This window comes from Periophthalmus magnuspinnatus, chromosome 7 (genome assembly GCF_009829125.3).
Source record: "Periophthalmus magnuspinnatus isolate fPerMag1 chromosome 7, fPerMag1.2.pri, whole genome shotgun sequence".
In the NCBI taxonomy this organism is placed as follows: domain Eukaryota; kingdom Metazoa; phylum Chordata; class Actinopteri; order Gobiiformes; family Gobiidae; genus Periophthalmus; species Periophthalmus magnuspinnatus.
The window spans coordinates 32,464,940-32,481,033 of record NC_047132.1 but is presented as its reverse complement, the minus strand read 5'-3'; the positions used below and the strand labels follow the sequence as shown (position 1 = coordinate 32,481,033).

The 16,094-nt window shown below is 45.1% G+C and overlaps 1 protein-coding gene across 2 annotated transcripts in view; it reads left to right on the top strand.

Annotated features, from left to right (window-relative positions):
* The first annotated feature begins 572 nt into the window (after positions 1 to 572).
* Positions 573 to 16,094, top strand: part of LOC117373074 (cadherin-4-like) — a 535,276-nt gene continuing 519,754 nt past the window's right edge. For both annotated transcript variants that reach the window (XM_055223000.1, XM_055223001.1), the window contains exons 1-2: positions 573 to 632; positions 2,157 to 2,268. In XM_055223000.1, coding sequence (XP_055078975.1) covers positions 573 to 632; positions 2,157 to 2,268 — 172 coding nt within the window. The remainder of the gene's footprint in view (positions 633 to 2,156; positions 2,269 to 16,094) is intronic.

Genomic DNA, 16,094 nt, shown 5'->3' with positions numbered 1-16,094 from the left:
TCCCTCTGCACCAGGCGAAACCAGCGCCTTTTTACGCACAGACGAGCCCACCGCCGTTTTACCCGTGCGTAATTCTGGGTTGAAAGTTGCGCGTAAAATCCTGTGCGTTCTGCGTGAGGTCTGCGTGAGGGAGGAGGGGGAGAGAGGGAGCTGGAGAGTGAGCTCCGGTGTTGCTTTACGCGCGTGTGCGGAGCTGCTCTCACCGGCTGGCTCTCTCCTCTCTCCTCTCTCCTCTCTTTCTTGCTCTCTCTGCTCGTGGGAGGGGTTGGACACAGTGACGCTGACTGCGCCTCGGAGCTGTGGAGAGGAGCGCTCACCTGCACATGACACTGCCGGCGAAACTCCACTCACTACTGCTGCATCACACTCACCACGAGGAGCGGAACGAGGAGGAACGTAGCAGCCCGCGTGCGCACCGTGCTCGGAATTACCCTAGTTGTGATTTTTTTTTTGGAAGGGGGGAGTGAGGGAGGATTGGGCCAGCGGTACCTTGTTTTACTCCCGTCTCTTCGCCCAGGCGGCAGCAGCAGCAGCAGCAGCAGCAGCCCAGGCTTTTTTTTTTGCTCGACACGATGAGATCCACTGACTTCGCTGTGGTCCTGACTGCAGCTCTGCTTTTTGACTCGTTCTGGGTGAGTCTTTCCAAACTACGCGTATCTTTTGTTCACTGTCTCGAGGAAACGCAGCATCCGTTGGAGCCCGTAAAGCAACAGCTCCGGAGCCTTGCGTTAAGCTCAGAACTGCAGTGCCAAATGGGTTCACAATCCTCCAGCTGACTACTGCTCCTCCAAATCATTGAAGTTTATAAGCTACAACGTGAACAATCAAACCTGGATCCTGCTTGAATGCATTTGGGTTTGGCTTTTACGCACGGAACGCTATAATTGGCACAAGTTTAACCAATCATGTTTCTGCTTGGCGCACGTTTATTGTCCATTAGCGCAGTTTTTTCCAGACCATTTCAAGTCGCAGATATTGCCCAGTTCCTCTTGTAAGTTCCCTCGTCACACCACAAGCTGAAAACTGATCCTTTTTGGCGTTTTCTCACTCCGCATTTTCGCGTTTCCAGCCTCGGAACGTGTAAACTTAGAGGAACAAGACAATCCCATTTGTCTGTTTGTTCTGGGAGAGCGGAGATGGAGCGCGCTGTGGCTCGTCTCCATTCAGACTCCAGCCTTGGCACCAGCCCGCGTCTGCACACACACACAGTCACGGATGTGGCTGTGCAGTAGCTCCAGTAGCTCTGTGTCTGAGCCTTTGGAGACGCAGCGCTGTAGTAGACCATGTGGCTACGAAGTTATTCCCCGGATAATGGCGCTTAGGAACTTTTAATGCCTTGGTTAAACAGCAATTAGGACGTATTACACAGCCACTACCCGTCTTTTCAGGGCTTTACAGTAGTCTATATAATGGCATCACAAAGGAAGAATGAGCAGAATGCACCGAGGGGCCAGGGCAGCTCCTGTAAAACGCCTTTTTGTCACACAGATTTGATTAAGTGGTGAATATGTGCAAATACTTTGGGTACAGTGGAGGAAATGGCAGCCTGTGATTTTGCAGAAACATCACATTTTTGCATCGTAAGCCTGTGGTGAGCCTCAGTTGGTTTTGCAAAGGGTAGATCTGGACCCAAACTGGAACATGTTTGAGTTCTGGGGTAAACGCTCTGCACGTTTAAGCTCAAACCTTGGAATAATAATAATAATTAGTGGATCTACTGAGGTTTTAACGCGATTTTAGACTCAAATCTGCGTAAAGATCTAAGAAAAGAGGCGTTATATGTGATTTTTATTTGTTTTTAAAGAGGTACAGGTCTGTTTTTGCAATGCACAAGCACTATTATGCATGTATATCAATGCATTTTTGCAATATTTACATTTTAAATAGACGTTTGCTTTGATAATCACTGTTTTTCACCTCAGTCACACTACTTACAACTACTGCTACTCCTACTACTATTCTACTTGCTGACACTTCACCACGAGTACCTATGTTGTATTTGTCCAGTAATTTGCACATTATCCATCTGGCTTTATACAACCTCTTCTATATTCACTACTTTACAAGGCTGTTTTAACCACCACTGAGCGCCAAGCAGAAAATCAATAGAATCCATGTTTATCGATGCCTTACATTGTATTGTCTCTTTCTCGTAGAGGAATAATGGCGAGCGTGCAGCCCACAGCCCCTGTCGCTCTGGCTTCTCTCAGAGCGTCTATACCGTGGTGGTGCCCAAGGATGTGGTCCAAGGCCGATCCGTGCGGAAAGGTAGGACTATTCACTGTGGATACGCTGGGAAAAAAACTGCTCTTCTGTCTCGAGAACGCAGCCATAGAGCGTGGAGACGTGGAAATAAAAGATCAGAGCTTTGGTTTGCGCATGAGACGGAGAGGGTCGTCGGTGTAGGTCGCTGCCGGAGATGGTTGTTGCGATTGTGGGATCGGAGCGTTTTTTTTGGATGGAGATGCGAGCGCGAGGACCGTCTCCGCTCGATTTGGAGAACGTAAAAAGGCTTCGTACGGACGCAACGCTGCACTAAAGTTTTACGGGGAGTCAAAGAGGCAGTTGACTTCTAATTCTGGATGATGTTCTGCGATGTGTTTTAGGAGCGTTTCGACAATACCAGATGGGTTCTACGGTATTTGTGTGATTAGTAAACGCACACATCTACATAGGCCTTTTGCACTGTCGTCGTTGTAAAACAGATGTCTTGGTCTGAGATATTCAACTGGTTTTAAACATTTTTGAATAATGAGTTTCGTTTTGCAATCGCCAACGAGCACAAAGATCTTTATGTGGACTCTTTTTTTTCAGTATTGTGAGATGGTACAGCTCGTTCCTTGGTTGAGGTCTGCACTAGTGAAGTACTTTAAAGATGGGTCGGCTTTGAAAAAACGTCCTCGGTTCTATGTTTTGTGCAACAAAACAAGGTCAACGCTCCTTTAGCTCCGTCTTACTTACTTACAGGACATGAAAACTTGGAATAATACTGTCTGGGGGTCAATATTTCTCGTTTTCTTTGCGCAACTGGGAGATTTTTGGTTATTTTGTGGTTGTATGATCAGATTTAAGCTGAAAAATGTAGAGTTAATAACTTGTCTGACTTATTACAGATGCAAACTGTTTTTACTGCTGTTTATTTATTGGTTTTTCTTTAGATTTATAATAGTTTTTGTGGCTTAAATCTGCTCTTGTTGCATAAATGAGTTTCAATATTATCGTTTATCGTCTATATTTACATCAGGGATATGTCAAACTTCAAACTGTACCATTGTGACAGGACTGGATCCATTAAAGTTTGATATTTCCAGACTTTTTTCATCTTGGCGGGGGTTTGAGGGGCCGATGGCGCGGACTGGCGGCCTCGATTCCCTCAGTCTGTCCCAGGGCAGCTGTGGCTAAAGATGCAGCTTAACACTCCAAGAAATTAATACTGACTACGAGGTGTCCAGGCCTGTCACGATAACACATTTTTAAGTTCAATATATCGCTGAAAAACGATAATATTGAAACCAAACCATAAAGTGATGGGACAATAAACGGTAAAATGTTTATTGTGATAAAAACGGTCGACAATAATCGTTCGTGGGACATTTTTTATAATCGCTAACAGAGATAATCGCTGTTATATCACCTCAAAGTGCAGAAAAAACGACTTATCCAGAGGGGAGTCAACAGGGGGGACAAAGGGGGCTGTTGTCCGGGGGCCCAAGGTCGTAGGGGGCCCAGAATTGGACCGTTTTCCTATTAATTCGTATTATAGGGGGCCCCATGTGAAACGTATTGTCCCAGGCCTCCAGATTTCAGTCGACGGCCCTGCTCATCCATGATATTCTCTGTTAAAGTTATAATTATTCACATCCATAACAACTTTAATCATTATCGTGACATAATCGTTAATCGCAATTATTTTTCCCATGATAATCGTCACGCAAAGTTTCAATATCGTTCCAGGGCTATTCAAGGCTTATTGAGTTGTGTAAATGAACAGCAGAATGAAAAAAGTAATTAGTTTATGTAATTTTAGCTCATAATTCAAGCGTTTACAGCTCAAATCTGATCATATTGCGAAAAAAAAACCCCAACAAAAAACTAAATGAACCAAAAACGACAAAGCATTCACTATAAATATTGACCCCCAAAAACGATTACTGTTCTGTTTATAATATACTGAACGATAAGTGGATATAGTAAGTACTGTGACTGGCCTACAGGTGTCAGCAGAGCGCAGGTAGAGTCCACGGTCCACAGCTAAAGAAGAGTAAGTTTTGTGAAATAATAATAAAAAAACAAACAAAAACGTGTTAACCATAGACTGTATAAAGAAATAGACTAAGTGACGTCACCCACAGCGTTCGTCTCCAGTCAAATGAAGCGCGTTGTGCTAGCAGCTATAGCGGCTGATGCTAGCAGTTATAGCGGCTAATTTGGAGCCGAGTTCCGACCGCGAGCGTCATAGCGACTAAAGAGCCAATCCGGAGTGAGGCTGTTGAACGTAATGCCTCTTCCTGAGCTCGTCGCAGGTTTAGCAGGGAACAGGCGCTTAGCAACGCTGTCAATCAAACCTGTTGCTAACGCTAGCGGGAGTGACGTCGGAGAAATAAGGCGCCTGATTTGTCTGTTATTCATGTTCATATCTTGATTTACCGGACAAACTGCGGAATAAAAACAGCAGGATCATGTAGAGCGGGTTAATACGAACATTTAAGACCAAAAATGAGTCGACGGAGCTTGAAGCGACGGAACGTAGCGGCTAGCAGGTTAGCTATGCCCACTTCTATATACAATCTATGGTTTTAGCTGACAAAATTCACCAAATATTATCACTATAAAAAAAATCTCTCTGGCTCCTTCCTCGTCGTCATGGCTTTTTAATTCCCGGTCCTAATTACTTCTCATTTTTGCCATTAGCGTTCGTGTTTACCGTCACCTTCACACTCCAGCGTCTCCCATCACTTCTGTGTTTGTTGCCTCAATTACACAGTGAGCCGACCAAGTTTGAGGCCCGATAGTGCAGGAAATGGAATCGACATCCTGTGTCTAATCTGGCCCTGCTCCTACCAATGTGAGCTAATTGCAGTTCTGTATCGATCTTCATCCTGGTCTTTTTCTGCTCCTCTCGGTCGTCGCCGGGGCCGGGGGATGTATTGTTTTGCTCGCGGGCGCACGCTGGCAGAGTTGTGGGTTGGTGGTGTCTTCGGCTGCGGCGCACTGGATATTTCTCAGTCTTAGTTTAGAGAGACGAGAGGCTGGCGGGGATGCAGACGTCTAGACCGGCTCTCTGGAGTGTTCAGACTCTCACAAAGACGTATACGGTTACAGTGTGGACTCTCCCGGCCTCTTTATTAGGTACAGCTCGGGTTTAATGAAGTGGCGGGTTCATTCCTCCGTAGATCTGGAATTTTAACTACAAATACGTCACCGTTTCCGCTTTTAAACCCAAAACTACAGCAGCGTACTCGAACTTTAACCTTAACTTTGCTCATTCCCGTTTGACCTTTTTGCGATGAGCGCGGCGCACAGAGCAGCGCTAATGCTAATATGATTTGTGTTTGAGTGTATTTGAGTGTTTGTTCAGTCGGTCCGCGCGTTCTCCTGTGGTTTTTGTGTTCTTTTGAGCGTCGAGGGGAATCTTAGTGTATTTGCAGTTTGCGTTCATACGTAAACAACGCAATATGCTAACTGTACGCGCTCGATTTTGATGCTAACGTTAATCTGAGTAGCATTTTCAACACCACAACTCTCTGTAGACTGTTCCCATGCACGCTTATACTTGTTCTGTTATAAATTAAGACCATTCTGAAGCTACATTTTTTTACTAGCGCAACTTAAGACTAGTTTTAATATCAGTTGGTGTTTGGGCGTCAGTTTTTTGAGAATGAAACTCAAATCAAATTCTTAAAATCCTTTTGTTGATGGTTTTCTCCTGCACTTGATGTACTGCTCAGTAGTTGTAGCTTTATCTAGAACAAAGGTGTTAAATGCATCAGGAAAATGGTCGTTCTCAAATGTAAAATAAATGTAACTTTCTGTATTTATTACTTATTCAATTTACAAATGTTGCACGTGTATTTTCATAGATGTAAAAAATATGGCTGTATAACTTGCCATTTTCTGATAAACTGATATTTTAAGACAGTTATACCTTTTAATTTAACTTGTTGTGGACCACAGGAAATGACATGGCGGTCCGCATTTGGCACGTGGGCCTTGAGTTTGACGCAAATGATCCAGAACAAGGGTGTCAAACTCAATTTCACCGAGGGCCAATTTGCATAGATATAAACTCTGTAACTGCCTATCTACTGATGAACTGACATTTTAAGACAGTCATACATTTAAATTTACTTTGTCGCGGCCACATAAAATGACACGGCGGGCCAGATTTCGCCCCTGGGCCTTGAGTTTGACACATGTGATCTAGAATAACTTTTAAAATCCATCCATTTTCTTCTGCTTATTGTATCCGGGGCCAGGTCACGGGGGTCTAAACAGTGACTCCCACACCTCCCTCACCCCAGACACTTCCTCCAGCTCCTCTGATTGGACCCTAAGGTTTTCCCGGGCCAGTCAAGAGTTATGAAATACTTACAGTAACTTAAAATGTTACTTACAAAATACATTTTTAGCATCTTCAAGTAAAAATATACATTATATTTGTTGTATAAACTTGTACAGAATGTCTTATATATTTTAAATACTTTACAGAGTGGGTCAAACACGGCAATTTTCACAAAACATTCCCCATCGCAAACATGTTTTATTTACATCTTTGCAAACAGGAAGCAGCTCTTGAGTGAAAGTGAAGAGGCTGTGAACGAGCAGTTTGTATAAAATCCCTGAGGGGCAGTTGGCAGCAGTGTAACCAGGGACTCCCAGACTTCCCTCACCCCAGACACGTCCTCCAGCTCCTCCAGTGGGACCCCAAGATGTTCCCAGGCCAGCAGAGACATAGTGCTTTTAAAATTATCCTCAACTTTACTCGCCGGATTTATGCTCGATTTGAACCGATCCTATATTTGAAATTCTGATTTTTATCTTCTCGGTTCATCCACAGACCCGATGCTTCCTGGAGATTTTTGTTTACAACCCGCCCGACTGAAGCGGACAGTGTGCTCGCTTCACTCTGTCCTCCGTGGCTTCTTTATCCGCGTCTGTTACGAGCGTAATTTTAGCCTTTCATTAACTCGCTCCCAGTTGGAAATGAGAGTTCACATTAAGAACGGCGGTAGGTAGCTTTGCTCACAGAGGCGCAGTGTGTTCTTGGGACCAGCAGGGGGTGTCAACTCAATCACACACAGAAGGAGATATGGCATAATTTATCACATTTGGTTTGGAGATGAAATAGTCTGCGTGTGTGTGTGTCAAGATGTGGATAATACTGCGCCAGGGCTCGGCTAACACGCCTGTTTTTAGCGTTACAGATTCAAATTATCGCTAACAATAGAGGCTTGGCTTGATTCGCTTTTAGTTTTATAAGCACCTGAAATCAGCAGCCCACATCACAAACACTGCTCTGTGTTTTAAATCAATGAGTTACACGAGGGCACACGAGTGGGTTCATTTTAGCTTTTCAGTTGAAGAAGAAGAGCGAATTGTTAAGGATAAGATCAGATATCACGTTATTATTCCTGAAGGAAATCGGTGCAAGAAAGAATTTTTAGATTTGGAGAATTTGTGTGTGATGCTTCTCTCGATAAAGATTTTTTTCAGTTTGGTTTCGTTTATGGTAATTAGCAGGAATGACCAGATTATTTGGTTAATTGATAATGGAGTATTCCAGGCACAATATAATCAGAAGAACTGGAAAATTATAATTGGCTCTGTGCTTAACAACGGCGGGTAAATCCAGTCGGACGGACACTAGGCTTCAAAATCGGTAAATCCGGACAGAGCGGACAGTGGACAGGGAGGTGCAGGTGGGTCAGGGGTCAGAGGTTACAGGGTTAGGGTCAGACAGTGGACAGGGAGCTGCAGGAACATGTTAAACGCTTTATAAATGTGAGGAAAACTTCAACAAAGGACACTTCTGCTTTTGGAATGTGTCGATTCTAATGCTAATGCTAATCCTAACGTCTATTAAAACGTTAAAAGTAACAAAACAACTAAATTAAATGTATTATTATTTATGATTTCGGGCAGTTGAGTTGTTTAAATGTTTATTAGACTCTGAAATTAGCATTAGCATTAGCTTTCACGCACAAAAAAAACGTTCTCTTTGGTGAAGTTCTCCCTGCGTTTGTGCATCGAGTTCATGCAACAACCAGAAAAAACAAAACAAAAAATAAAAAAAACATGTTAAAGTTTCATAAAATATCAAACGAGCTGATGTTTCTCATGTTCCAAAAATCAAAACATCGACAAATCGCGATCTAAACTTTGGTTGATCTCGATGATAATGCAGATCTACGTTAGCAAGTCCGCTCTTTTCTTTCCTCTGTTGCTTCTCATCGTTATAATCCAAGTTACGGAAAGTAAACGGCCATTTTCTTACATTTTATGAGTGAAACGTAAAACCTGATTTAGCGCGCGACATTGCACGCGTTTCTTTTGCTAATGGTAACGCACATAGACTTTTAGAGGCTTAATATATTGTACAAACATTCCAAACTTTACATTTTTTTGTGGATTTCTCTGCAATTATTGGTTCTATCAACACAAAATAAAAACTGTAGTATCCAAACAACCTGCTTTAACGTTTGTTTTTCAATACGATGGAAGAAGATCGAATCGAAACTCGAGATCGATCAATATTTGGGTAAAAAATCATGAGTTTTTATGTATTTTTTTGTTCCATATCGTCGCAGTTGTACCATTTTACGTGAACCGAGTCTCAAAATCATGAATTTGACTTTAAATGCAGATACAGAGCCGTGTTTCTCCTCTTTAAAGTCATACGCCGCCGTGTCCCTGCGTCTCTGCCCGAGCGCACGCTGCATCATGGGATCTCCGCGGCATGTCATCTGATTTATTGCTGCTAAGGGTGTCACTGGAGGCGCGCTCTCCATACATGGAAAAAAGGACATCGAATAATAACATTGTTTAACCCAAAACCGTCAGACGGGGGCAGATGTAATGACCCCATCAACACACACACACACACGTTACTGTTCATGTGAGGACGCGCGGGAGTAATGGGACGGACAGAACTGGGCCCTGGCGCTGATGGGACGAGGGCTGAAGGGGGCAGAGGTCAAGGGTCACTGTGGAGGGAGGGAGGGAGGGGCGGTGACAGAGTGAATTTATGACGGAAAATGAAAAATATGCCGCTTTTTTGAGCGTCCAAGGCCGTCGCGGTAGAATTATGACACGTAGGAAGACGATTGGTTTTAAAGCAGTTTTGCAGCCATGGCTTTGGGTCGATGAATGTTTCACAGTAGGGCTTTAAACGTAGCTGTCGTATAAGGTTCAAAAATGAGCTGGTTTGCCCATAGATCTGACCTGTAACTTGGCCTGGTGGCGTCGTCAGCTTGTGTCCGTGATGAAATACAATACAAGGCTTCACTAAAACTCATGAGGATATTTTCATGTGTTCACCTGCTCAGGGACTGCAGATTTAATTTAATTTAATTTATTTGTGTGGGACAGTGTATGTTAATGAACAGGCATGAACGTAAACACACCGGATTATAGCTAAACGTCAATTTCCATCGGTTTTCTCAAGGGCTGGGGTCACAGAAGGGTCAAAAAAATAAATAAATTGCACTTACAGTTGCACATTTCACTCATTGCACATCCCAAATATTGCACATTCTGCACATTGCACACTCCATTCATTGCACAGACCCCATTGTTTACATTTTATCCCCACCCACTTCAGCTAAATCTGGAACAAATTATCCTTTCGTTTGTGAGATTCATGTATTTGTACAACGTCCCTGACAAAGAACGAAGAAATAAAGAAAAACATGTTCATATGTGAGTGTGGAGTGAAGCGTCTTGCCCAAGGACACAACTTTATGGGTTTAGGGGCTTTGAAAAAAACAAAACTTTCCAGAAATAATGTAATAATCTCGTTAAAATGAGTGCGATGATGCCTCAGTTTGTGTTACTGTTGTGAGCTGCAGGATTAACTCTTCAATTCGATTGCTGGATTAGTTTGTACACGTCCACCTGAACAGTCAGAGGTTAGGGGTCAAGGGTCAGACAGTGGACAGGGAGCTGCGGATGTTAAACACTTTACAAATGTGAGGAAAACTTCAGCAAATGACACTTCCGCTTTTGGACGGATGTCTTTGTGTGTCAGTGCTAATGCTAATGCTAACTTGTATTAAAACGTTAAATGTAACAGTGGACAGAGAGTTGCAGGTGGGTCAGGGGGTCAGAGGTCAGGAGGTTAGAGTCAGACAGTGAACAGGGAGCTGCATGGGAGGAACATGTTAAACGCTTTATAAATGTGAGGTAATCGTCACAAAAGGACACTTCTGCTTTTGGAACGATACGTCTTTGTGTGTCAGCGCTAATGCTAAAGCTAACTTCTATTAAAATGTGAAATAACATAACAAAATGAAATGTATTATGATTTCTGTCAGTTGAGTTGTTTAAATGTTTATTAGACTCTGAAATTAGCATTAGCATTAGCATAGACGCGCAAAGATGCACCGTTGTAAACACGGACGGCTCCTTTGATGAAGTTCTCGCCGCGTTTGTGCATCGAGTTCATGCAACAACCATTTATGCAGGAAAAAAAAACAACAAAAAAACATGCTAACGTTTCATAAAATGGCAAATGATCAAATGAGCTGATGTTTCCCATGTTCCAAAAATCGAAAGATCCATAAATCGCAATCTAAACTTTGGTCGATGGACAGATCTACTGCCAGTCCGCTCTTTTCTTTCCTCTGGTTCTTCTCATCGTTATAATCCAAGTTACGGAAAGTAAACGGCCATTTTCTTACCTTTTGATGAGTGAAACGTAACACCTGATTTAGCGCACGGACATCACACGCGTTTCTGTCGCTAGCAGTTAGCACACGTCCACATGAACAGTATTTATGCACGTTCCAGCTCTGTGGATTGACACGACGTTAAGAAAAAAAACTGCCATTTCTCTAAATCTGTGAATAAATTTGAGGATTTTAGCGGTTATAGCGTCTAATCTGGAGCTCTATCCTCGAGTATCATAGCAACCAAAGAGCCAATCCGGAGCCAGGCTGTTAACGCTTAGCGATGCTGTCAAACAAAACGCTAGCGGGAGTGATCTCGGGGAAAGAACGCTCCCGATTTGTCTGTTATTGTTGTTCTTATCTCGATTTTTGGACACGGTAGCGAAATAATCACGTAGAGCGGGTTAAAATGAGTCGACGGAACCGGAAGTACGCCTTTGCTCACTTCCTGTTTGGAACGTAGCGGCTAGCGGGTTAGCTTTGTCCATTTATGTACAGTCTCAGTGGTACACAGTGATGTTTCTTCTTACAAAAATGGACAAAAATCTTCCCCAACGCAGGCTCTGAAATGACTTTGTGAATAAATGTTTAGGCGAGGAAAAGAAAGTCGTGAGTTTACAAACCCCGTCACATGTCGCGCACGCCGCTGATTCTTTTAAAAGGAAACGGTGGCCTTGGTTTCATGCACCTGCTCCACGACCTTGACCTTTGCTGCTCCTCGGTTCCTTTTTTTATGCCATGTTTGAGCGTAAGATGCAAAGACATGAAATACTGCTTTTCACATTGACTTTATATATATATTAATAGATGTAGCTAACCTGCTAGCCAAGTGTTTCAAAGAGTGAGGCATGACTCTGGCTCCAATTCACTTTCTATTGAAAAACTGGCCCCTCGCTCTGTAATTGCTGCTGTCAGACTCGTCATTTTGGTCTTAAATGTTCGTATTAACCCTCTCTACATGATCCTGAGGTTTTTATTTTTCGCTGTTGTGTCTGTAAATCAAGATAAAAACATTAGCAACATGTCTGCGTCGTCCCTCAATCGTCCAGGTCTGATTCATAACAAAAGCCGAAGTTAAATCCGTCAACTGGACAAAACATCGTAGGAGTGAAGACGTTTGGCTGCTCTTCTTCAGTTCCGGTCAGATTACTGCCGCTGGACACTGCCTTTTATCTGTCTGAAGGAGGAGCTAACGACACTGAAACTGTAAACCACTTTTGTCTACAGTTTCAGCGTTAAACCGTTAAAACCAGAACTGAAGAAGTAGCTTGGAGAATCTGGCACGGCACTAAACTGGTTCAAGTCCTATTTAGAAAACAGGAAGTTCTTTGTTGAAATTGGGAAATGCGTCTCAGTTAAAATGTCCCTGACCTGTGGGGTGCCCCAAGGGTCAATCCTAGGACCGTTGTTGTTTAGTCTCGACATGCTACCAGTTAATTCGCAGCCATAATGTGACGTACCGCAACTCTTGCAGACGACACTCAGACCTATGTGGACGCAAAACAACTTTCTCCAGCTAAACTCAAGAAAAAACTAAACAGAAACATAGAAAAAGCGTCAGCAGTCACCTCCAGTCTCTCTAAAACCTTCAAATCAAACTAGAAACCACCTGCTCCCTGCTTAAAGCGCCATTACCTTCAACATCCTCGCTCCGGATTGGCTCTTCGGTTGCTCTGAAACCCGTAGCCGGAATTCCGAATACGTCCGCTATAACCGCTAGCCTCGACGAGCTTCATTTTCGCCTTTTCTATCGCAGCACACTTTCAGAAACGTGTCCTTCTGAGCGCTAATCAGAGCCTGGACGCGTGAACCGGACCAGCCGTGTCTGTCCTTAACCTTCCACCGCGAGGTTTTCGGATATAACTCTTTTCATAAATGCATTTGCAGCGGCCGGCGTTCCATCGCTCCATTCACGCGCCGCTTTTAGTCCGGCTTCGCGTTCGGTGTCGTTTAATTTATCGCGTTTGCTTGTTGACCCGCCTCCACCCTCTTTCTTGAGTGTCACATTAATTTTATCGTTTTTCTGGCTTTGTGCCGCTCGACGCCGTAGAGTGGCGAGCTCAGAAACCCTCCGCGTTCTGAATCGCTAATGCTGTTTATGGCTTTCTTGAGGATATGAATTTTGAGTTTCCGGAAAGGCCCGCAGTTATAAATCTTTTTAGTTTCGTTGGGTAGACGCGAAAAACTCCGAAGTAGACGTCTGTACTAACAAGAAAGAACACGGTACGTACCTCGAAGTGTAAGAGCGACCGCGTTTAATTAGCTTTTGCGGCGCGTGGCCCATTATAGGTAAAGATACAGCTTCCCACAATGGTCGTCTTCAGTTTAATTAAAAGTTTGTTGTGTAAAATGTTTATGGCCTTGTTCGTTTAAATGAGTCTATACTTCTCACACTGTAAAGGGATTCTGAAACGGAGAAGCGGCGCCGCGTCTTTGTACTTAATGAGGTTTCTTGTATCGCTCGAGTTAAGTTTTTCATGATATGAGCGTTAGACTGGAGGAGTGGAGGAGGATTTAAGTGTCTCAGAAAGTAGTTTTGAAGAAAGTAATCAAGGTTTTTTTTGGGGGATTGTTTTAAGTCGTTTGTGTCCAGACGTGGGTTTGTGTTTGTGGAGTCGAGAGGAGTGACACGGGGTTTGATTTGTGGGGTTTGTGTCACTGTACGATGGTTTTAATCTGATACTGATCTGATACTGATGTTAAAATGCTCCTCCCTGCTCCTCTCTGCTCCTCTCTGCTCCTCTCTGCTCCTCTCTGCTCCTCCCTGCTCGTCTCTGCTCCTTCCTGCTCCTTCCTGCTTTGTTCCACTCCTCTTCACTCCTTCCTTCTCTTCTCTGGTTCTTTCTCCTCTTTCTCTGGTCCTTACCACTCCTCCCTGCTCCTCTCTCCTTCTCCCTGCTCCTCCCTACTTTTCTTTCCTCCTCTTTCCTCTTTCTCTCCTCCTCCCCGCTCCTGCCTGCTCCTCCCTGCTCATCCCTGCTCCTCCCTCCTCCTCCTCGCTCCTCCCTCTTTCTCCCTGCTCCTCCCTATTTTTCTTTCTTTTCTCCTCCTCTTTCCTCTTTCTCTCCTCCTCCCTGCTCGTCCCCGCTCCTCCCTGTTCTTCTCCTCTTTCCTCCTCCCTCCTCCCTTCTCTTTTTCTGCTCCTACCCACGTCTCCCCGCTCCTCTCTCCTCCTCCTTTCTCCTCTCTGCTCCTACCCCCTTTTTCTCTGCTTCTCCCCACTCCTTCGTGCTCCCCTCTGCTTCTCTCTCCTCCTCCCTGTTTCTCTCGGCTCTTCCCCACTCCTCCCCTCTCCTCCCTGCTCCCCTCTCCTCCCCTCTCCTCCCTGCTCCTCCCCTCTCCTCCCTGCTCCTCCCCTCTCCTCCCTGCTCCTCCCCTCTCCTCCCTGCTCTCCTCTCCTCCCCCACTCCTCCCTGCTCCTCCATGTGGGGACACAGATTTGCTTGTGCTGGTTGTTTCTTGAATAATAGATGCGTCTCCTGTCTTCACACGCTCCGTTGGGATGGACATTACATCGACGCTCCCTGTCCTCCCTCTCCTCCCTCTCCTCCCTCTCCTCCGCTCCTCAAACGCTATTAGTGTGTTTTGATTTCCTGTTTACCTTTTGGCCCGTCTCTCCTCTCACACGAGCTGCATTGTTATGAGGGTCGATAGCAGACGTATCCAACACGTCTGATCTCCTTAAGGAGCTAACTCCTGCACCTCCTCCTCCTGATGTTTTTACACCTCCATTTCTGTCACAACACAAGGACTTAGTGTTTACGTGTAAATATGAATCATTGAATTTGAATCTTGCTGCTCCCTTCTCCCTGCTTCTTCCTGCTCCTCCCAGCTCCTCCTTGCTTCTCTCTCTCTGCTTCTCTTGTCTCTGCTCTTCTCTGCTCCTCCGTGCTTCTCTCTCTTTGCTCCTCCCTGCTTCTCTGTCCCTGCTCCTCCCTGCTACACTCTCTTTGCTCCTCCCTGCTTCTCTCTCTGCTCTTCTTCTCCCTGCTCCTTCCCGCTCCTCTTCTCTCTGCTCCCCCCTGCTCTTCTCTGCTCCTCTCTCTCTTTGCTTCTCCCTCCTCCTCCCTGATTTTCTCTCCCTGCTCCTCTTCTCTCTGCTCCTCCCTGCTGCACTCTTTCTTTGCTCCTCCCTGCTTCTCTCTCTCTGCTCTTCTTCTCCCTGCTCCTTCCCGCTCCTCTTCTCTCTGCTCCCCCCTGCTCTTCTCTGCTCCTCTCTCTCTTTGCTTCTCCCTCCTACTCCCTGATTTTCTCTCCCTGCTCCTCTGTCTCTGCTCCTCTCTCTCTTTGCTTCTCCCTCCTCCTCTCTGATTTCCTCTGTCTGCTCCTCTCTCCCTCTGCTCCTCTCTCCCTCTGCTCCTCTCTCTCTGCTCCTCTCCCTCTGCTCCTCTCTCTCTCTGCTCCTCTGTCTCTGCTCCTCCCTGCTCCTCTCTCTCTCTGCTCCTCCCTGCTCCTCTCCCTCTGCTCCTCTCTCCCTCTGCTCCTCTCCCTCTGCTCCTCTCTCTCTCTGCTCCTCTGTCTCTGCTCCTCCCTGCTCCTCTCTCTCTCTGCTCCTCCCTGCTCCTCTCCCTCTGCTCCTCTCTCTCTCTGCTCCTCTGTCTCTGCTCCTCCCTGCTCCTCTCTCTCTCTGCTCCTCTCTCTCTGCTCCTCCCTGCTCCTCTCCCTCTGCTCCTCTCCCTCTGCTCCTCCCTGCTCCTCTCTCCCTGCTCCTCTCCCTCTGCTCCTCCCTGCTCCTCTCTCCTCATAATATCCATGTAAATCCGTCTCATTGTTGTCCTGTGAACCTCTTCTTTACCGTAATCTCTCGTAAAGCGGCGCAGACGTTTCTTCAGGTCTCGTCGTCGCTCAGACCCAGACACATTGATTTTGTTTTGTTATTAATTAGAGGAAAGTGCCGGAGTGACATTTGTGGGATGTAGTGGAGTGACAGAGCCGCCCTGAGACTCGGACTCGGGGGAGGAGTAAGAGTACCTCAGGGAGCCGTAAACGCCGTTCAGCTGGATTAATGTGCTACATGTGTTTGAGGTTAAGAGGAGTTTACGGCACGCGCAGGTCCGACCGGTCTGTCCACTTTTTGAGTCAAAAATAAGAAATTAATCATATTTTTCTTACATTTTTAATTCTATTTTGTAGTTGTGGTAGTTAAAAAGCCATGGTACAAAAGGATAATGATAATTTTAGTATGTTTTTAAGATAATTACTTGAGTT